Source organism: Corythoichthys intestinalis, chromosome 10 (genome assembly GCF_030265065.1).
Source record: "Corythoichthys intestinalis isolate RoL2023-P3 chromosome 10, ASM3026506v1, whole genome shotgun sequence".
In the NCBI taxonomy this organism is placed as follows: domain Eukaryota; kingdom Metazoa; phylum Chordata; class Actinopteri; order Syngnathiformes; family Syngnathidae; genus Corythoichthys; species Corythoichthys intestinalis.
In genome coordinates, this window is record NC_080404.1 from 13,064,206 (window position 1) to 13,071,543 (window position 7,338).

At 41.9% G+C, this 7,338-nt stretch overlaps 1 protein-coding gene across 1 annotated transcript in view; it reads right to left on the reverse strand.

Annotated features, from left to right (window-relative positions):
* The window catches only part of erlec1 (endoplasmic reticulum lectin 1), a 21,644-nt gene extending 14,674 nt beyond the window's left edge, over nt 1-6,970 (reverse strand). Inside the window, exons 1-8 of the mRNA XM_057848779.1 lie at nt 6,611-6,970; nt 6,421-6,525; nt 1,263-1,343; nt 1,085-1,162; nt 930-993; nt 812-858; nt 512-735; nt 291-432 (exon numbers count right to left, since the gene is read on the reverse strand). Coding sequence (XP_057704762.1) covers nt 291-432; nt 512-735; nt 812-858; nt 930-993; nt 1,085-1,162; nt 1,263-1,343; nt 6,421-6,525; nt 6,611-6,751 — 882 coding nt within the window. The 5' untranslated portion in view covers nt 6,752-6,970. The remainder of the gene's footprint in view (nt 1-290; nt 433-511; nt 736-811; nt 859-929; nt 994-1,084; nt 1,163-1,262; nt 1,344-6,420; nt 6,526-6,610) is intronic.
* Between the last annotated feature and the right edge of the window lie 368 nt (nt 6,971-7,338).

Consider the following 7,338-nt stretch of genomic DNA (forward strand, 5'->3'; position numbering starts at 1 on the left):
GGGTCTGCTAATTTTACTAATGCACAAAGACGAGGGTCTGCTACTTTTATTCGTGCACAAAGCACAAAGTTAAAATACGGGTAAGACTGCAAACTAGCGTCTTCCTCAACACATATATTCCACGTGTCTTACGCTTACGTTCTATGCTTGAGCGCTCCTGGCGGTCATTAGAAAAATTGATAAATTGGCCGCATCATTGCATACGCCGCAGGGTTCAAAATGAGGGAAAAAAGTAGCGGCTTGTAGTCCGGAAATTACGGTACTTTATATAATGCTGGTGAAACGCTCACCTCTCTGTGCTCTGCGGTGGTGCTGAAAGGAGGTCTGAGCTGCTCCTCTTGCTCCTTGTCCAACTGGGTGAGCCGTCGAGGCCGAAATGGCGAGCCAGCCAACGCCTGGCAGAGTATGGCATTAACCGGTGACGACTTGTACCTGCGAACAAAGGGAGTGGTCATGTTTAATCTGATTTAACTGTCGCCATAGATGGTCAACAAGTTTCAAGAGTTTCCACCTGTATTTTGGGTGCGCACAGAGCAAGGGGGTCAGCACCACCACTTCATATTCACAGGTGGTAACCTCAGCGATGGACAGGATTTCATGTTTGGCTTCTGGGTGACACACGTACAGCACGGCTGTGGCGCGCGGCTCATTCTGCTTGAGCACACAAGGTGTCCCATTTCCCATCTCCACTGAGTAATACGGAGTCAGCTGCCCTTCTATGTTCTTAGAGAGCACCTACAAGATGACACGAGCAATATGTGCCATATTCATAGTGATAAATGTGATGGACTGTTCAATTTGTGAAGCTTACTTCTGATTCGGGTGTTGACTCAGCTGTTTCGGGCTCTTCAAATTTAGCTGACAGAAGAAATGCATTGCTTTATGTTATTTTATACAAGATTGTTAAAGGATGAAAAGAAAAAACATACCCATTTCTGTAGATTTTCTCTTCTCTGCTAATTTCCCCAAGAAGTACTCTTGAACACTTATTTTCTATGGATACACAAAATATCATCATTACTATTATTATATCACTATTAAAACATGCATAAATCTGGATTCTGGTACTTCTGAGAACACCAACCTGACCTGACTCTTTCTCCTCGTGATACTGTCTTACATGTTTTCCGTGACATACTTCATAGGTCCAGTAAGATTCAATCTGTCACCCAATGGAGGAACAAAGCTTTTAGGTACACTACGGGCCAACTTTGCATTCATAGGTGTCAGACAGCCAAAAATGAATGAATGAGTATGCTTACTCTGTATGAGCAGCTGCTTCGTTTGAACAAAGGCTCCAGAAGTTCAGACGGACTTGGCCCGCTGTACTCCTTTTCATCATCCTAAGGACAAAAAAGAAAAATCGGACAATTAAAATTTGTTGGGAGCGATGCATGTCATCAAAAGAGCCTTTTTTTTCTCCAGTTGTTTTTGTCAACAATGACGACAACGAAAATATTTCATTGACGAACAATTTTTCGTGACGATGACGAGCTACATAACAAGGCGAATGCCAGTTTTGTTCTGATGAGACGACAAGACGAAAAGCTTTACACTTAGTACAAAAAAAGCAAGAAAAAAAAAAAAAGCACTTCGCTTTTCGTTAGAGATGTCCCGATCCGATATTTGGCTCGAATCGGACGCCGATATGGGCAAAAAAATGCGCATCGGTATCGGATCAGCCGACATGGAAAAATTCCGATCCAGACTTAAGAACCAGTTTTTTTTAAAAGTCCGGTCCGGGTTTTCCAGCGCACCGATTTACATAATCCATTCGAGTTTTTGCTTCGGTTTCCCTAAAATCCGGTCTGGATTTTACGGCACACCTTCAACACACTACATTACCGTCTCCCAATTTACCGAGAGACTTTATCGGTAAAAATGTCAGCTGTGTGGGATCATTTCACCTTAAAGGATGACAAAGACGAAGAGGCAGAGCACAACATATGCCACAATAAAGTCAAGCGTGGTGGTAAAGCTGTAAGAAGTTTTAATTCAACCAACCTAATCATGCATTTAGTGAAATACCACCACAAACAATATAAGGAGTTTGCGAAGAAAACCGAAGACAAAAAGAAAGATCCTACGCAACTAACACTGGCAAAAACTTTTGCTATGCGTGACAAACTGGCACTTGACAGTCCCAAAGCCCAGCGAATACCAAGAGTCATTGCCGAAGAATTCATTCTGGATGACGAGCCATTATCTCTCGTGAGTAAAGACGCACCATCCAACACTTAGAACTACGGTACAACATGCCCAGCTGTCATTACATCCTTCAGCGATTCGGCCGTGGAAGATTCGAGAACGATTCACAAACATCCAAATTCCGATTATTGAAATATGTCGAGTAAAGCGGAACTAATACACAGCGCGGTCTTCGGGACGCAATGATCAACGGACCGCATTGTGTCCCGAGAGTAAACATCATGCTTGTTGTAGACCCGGGTAATGCCAATGCTCAACTCACGGCTTTAGCTCAACTCGTGCCGCTGGATAAAAAAAACACAAGAATACCTGACTGCACTCTAAATTGTCTGTAGGTATGAGTGTGTGCGTGAATGGTTGTGTGTCTCCTTGTGCCCTGCGATTGGCTGGCAACCAGTTCAGGGTGTCCCCTGCCTACTGCCCGTTGTTAGCTGGGATAGGCTCCAGCACCTCCGCGACCCTCGTGAGGAATAAGCGGCATGGAAAATGAATGAATGAATGAATACCTGACTGCTGCTGACAGCCGCTAGAAACTACGTCAACATCGTTTAACTGTAGATAATAGATATCATATGTACTGGACTGTCTCAGAAAATTAGAATACACAATATTCTAATTTTCTAATATAAAACTAGATGCAAAATGACAGACTCGACAGCGTTAGCAACACTGAAGTATGGAAAACTACATGTGTTAGTAAACGGCCGCCATCTTAAAGCAGGACACTTCCCTAGTAGGCTGTTGTGAACCTTCCAAGCGAACTTAATTAACTTTTTATCTAAAATACTACTAAATCGGCAAAATCTTGACTTGAATCTATCTTCAAAACAGTTTTAAAACTTTCACATGTCGAAAGTAGACAGAAGGGAAATTATGGAATAACGGGAGCAATTTTAACAACTTTAACAGTTGATTCGCAAAATTAAATGAATTGAATGTACCGTAGTTTAAAGCTGCTGATACAGAATGGGGACTTGAGTATTTTATTTACCGTTTTAAAACGTTAACTTGATACTGAAATAGTCGTAAACCTGAGAGGTTTTTTATACAATTATTGTAACTAATGCACGGAACATTAAAAGCATCTAATAGCTTGGGGGGGTTTGTGGGATTTTCCACTGAGGTTGTGTGTTTTGCTTTTTTAAGACAGTTTACAATATTATTTGCATGTTCCACTGACTGACTATGCCATTTCTGTTTGTTATTTATAATGTTTTGTGTTTGTCACTGAATAAACAAGTCAGTTTCTTGTTACCAACTGTTGTGTGTTATTCAAACTCACTTAATTCAGCTGGCTAGTTGTTATCAAGATTACTAAAACTCTTTTCAACATGAGTCTGACAACTAAGTAAGGAGGCTAAATAACTTTAAACTTTAACACATGCTCAGATAGGCCGGTATTGGTATCGGCCAGTATCTGTATCGATTCGGAAATGCAAAACAATATCGGTATCGGATCGGAAGTGCAAAAACCTGGATCGCGACATCCCTACTTTTCGTCATTCATGTAGTGTCAGTAATAGACTTTTTCCCTTTTGTTCGCATCGTTTGAAAATGCTGTTATCCAGCGAGTTTTCATGTTTCACGTGTCACCTTTTAAACGCAATTTTGCATTTAGGAGAAGCCTGCTGATGTTTTATAGCAGGCTAAAGTGGTTAGTCCATTGTTTGTTCCATTAGCCTTAATATAAATAGCAATGCTAACGTTTTACAAGTTTTAATATAGAGGTGTTTCCTTTTTTTGTATGTCTGAACTTTCAATCTACGGCGTGTTTGTGAAAGGAACTGGAGTCTCATTTGCAATCAACACACACATGCGATGAGTGACACACAAATGTATGCACACACGTGGCGATAAATCACCTCTGCGACATCGTTTCTGTCATATTTTCACAATACGTGACATTTTCATATTGTACGTCAGCTTGCATTGTGGCAGTGTTTGTGTCGTGTCTTTTACACTGCTGGCCAAAAGTATTGGCAACCCAGCAATACTGTCAGATAAATTCTCCCCAAAAATGATAGCAATTGCAAATGCTTTGGTAGTAAAATCTTCTTTCATTTCCCTTGCAATAAAAAAAACACAAAAGAGAATGGGAATAAAATAAAATCATTATCATTTTACACACAACCCAAAAATGGGCCAGACAAAAGTATTGGCACCCTTTGAAAAATCATGTGATGCTTCTCTAATTTGTGTAATTAATAGCACCTGTTACTTACCTGTGGCACATAACAGGTGAAGGCAATAAGTAAATCACAGTTGCAGCCAGTTAAAATGGATTAAAGTTGACTCAACCTCTGTTCTGTGTCCTTGTGTGTACCACATTGAGCATGGAGAAAAGAAAAGACCAAAGAACTGTCTGAGGACCTGAGAAGCAAAATTGTGAGAAAGCAAGGGCAATCTCAACGCTACAAGTCCATCCCCTGAATGTTCCTGTGTCTACCGTCCACAGTGTCATCAATAAGTGTAAAGCCCATGGGACTGTGGCTAACCTCCCTAGATGTGGACGGAAAAGAAAAATTGACGAGAGATCTCAACCAAAGATTGTGCGGATGGTGGATAAAGAACCTTGAATAACATCCAAACAAGTTCAAGCTGTCCTACAGTTCGAGGTACAACAACGTCAACCCGTACTATCAGTCAGCCTCTGAATGAAAAGGGACTCAATGGTAGGATACCCAGGAAGACCCCACTTCTGACCCAAAGACATAAAAAAGCCAGGTTGGAGTTTGCCAATACTTACCTAAGAAAGCCTAAAACATTTTGGAGGAATGTTCTCCGGTCATATAGGACAAAAGTACAGCTTTTTGGGGAAAAAGCATCAACATAGAGTTTACATAGAAAAACACGAGTCTTTCAAAGAAAAGAACACGGTCCCAACAGTCAAACATGGCAGAGGTTCCCTGACCTTTTGGGGTTGCTTTGCCAACTCTGGCACTGGACTGCTTGACCGTGTGCATGGCATTATGAAGTCTGAAGACTACCAAGAAATTTTGCAGCATAATGTAAGGCCCAGTGTGAAAAGTTGGGTCTCCCTCAGAGGTCATAGGTATTCCAGCAGGACAATGACCCAAAACACACTTCTAAAAGCACTAAAAAATGGTTTGAGAGAAAGCACTGGAGACTTCTAAAGTGGCCGACTGGCCGGCAGTGAGTCCAGACCTGAATCCCATTCAAAAACCTGTGGAGAGATCTCAAAATGGCAGTTTCGAGAAGGCACCCTTCAAATCTCAGAGACCTGGAGCAGTTGGCCAAAGAAGAATGGTCTAAATTTCCAGCAGAGCATTGTAAGAAACTCATTGATGGATACCGGAAGCGGTTGTTTGCAGTTGTATTGTCTAAAGGTTGTGCTACCAAGTATTAGGCTGAGGGTGCCAATACTTTTGTCGGGCCCATTTTTGGAGTTTTGTGTAAAATTAAGATTTTCTTTCATTCTCCTTCGTGTTTTTTTATTGCAGGCAAAATAAATGAAGATATTACTACCAAAGCATTTGTAATTGTAATCATTTTCTGGGAGACATTGAACATAATCTGATAGAATTGCAGGTGTGGCAATACTTTTGGCCAGCAGTGTATGTGAGATGTGCTGCGCCTCTCCCTCACGCTCCTTACCAGAGTTTAGGATGTGTCTCAACTTCTCAAGCAAGGCTGCACTCGATCTTGCTTGTTTGGAAACACGGTAGGTTTTGTTTTCTTATCTTGCCCAAAGAGAATATGCAATGTTGCTTTAGCCTTTAAAGGTATGTGCTTGATGATCATCAGACGCAAAATTAAGTCCTAGCTTTAGCTTAGATCCAGTTGGTGAAATGGCATTCAGCTATTAGCCAACTTCAGCTGTTTTGTTTGGTAAACGAGCAATTACTGGGAAATATTGATTGCATGCAACTTCTGGCTAGACTCTAAGAATAGCAAAAACACAACATAAACAACACAACAACGGACAAATTTTTTTTACATACTAGCGTGGTAACATTTCTATCAAAAAGTTACTCAAGTAACTGTAATGTAGTGAATGTAACACGTTACAACCCCCTTTATGATGCATTGCTTGTTGTATGTTATTTGTTGTTTAAAAAAAAATAGTGCAACAATAATGGACGTGCAGGAAGTGACTGAGAGGAATTAAAAAATTACGATAGCTATAACCAATTGCAGTACGCCAACTGAGGTTTCAGCTCGGGAAAACAGGTTATTAAATGCAACCATTACCTCTTCTTCGGAGGCCAGCGACGGTAGGAGGCATTTATACCTCTCCTTCTCTACTGTGGTCATGATGACAAAGTTGTCCTCTTTGTAAAGTGCGCCTGAAGTGGGCTGAAATACAGGCACACATCTGAATAAAGCACATCCTCCATGATATATAACAATAACGCTTGACAATTGTGGGCTGGGGTCCTACCAGTGTGACTTCAGCCCCCGGCCAGGTAATTTTAAAAGGAATTTCATCCGTGAAAGAAGGTTGCCCGTCCCCGTGTGACCAGACGCCACCGCAGAGCACCAGAAGTCCTCCGACCATCACCAATACAAGCCGAGCCATCATCTCCCTGTCCGGCCAGTGAGCGTCAGCCGGCCGCTCCTCATGTATAAAACTGGTGTCTTCCTTACATACACAACGCCAACATAGGTGGTAATTCAAAACTAGGATGAATTGATCCGGGTTGACATCCGGCTAGAAAAAGAGGAACTGTACACTCTGATTATTTGTGATAACAACACGACAGCAAAATACAGGAAGTGAGCTGTGTGTCGCTGCCACGTCTGTTTCCTCCAATGTTTTTCGTGTTGAAATAACCACAGCGACATGTAGTGGTAGGGTCGGGTCACGACATTCTAGTCAATTCAAACCACATACAGTAGGCCGATATGGATATGTTTGACTAGAGCAGTGCTTCTCATTAATTTTCTGTTATGCCCCCCAGGGGAAGACGTATACGTTCTGCGCCCCCCTAACTCTTGGCCGCCACTATAAATATACTCTAGTATCATTTGTATATACATTTTTTCAGGGGTGAAAGTGGGCCGGAACGCACCGGAACGGCGTTCCGCCATCGTATTTCTTGGCAGACCGACGTTCCGGCATACGGTGCTTTGATCCCGAAAATATGACGACAACTGTCAAAACCCAAT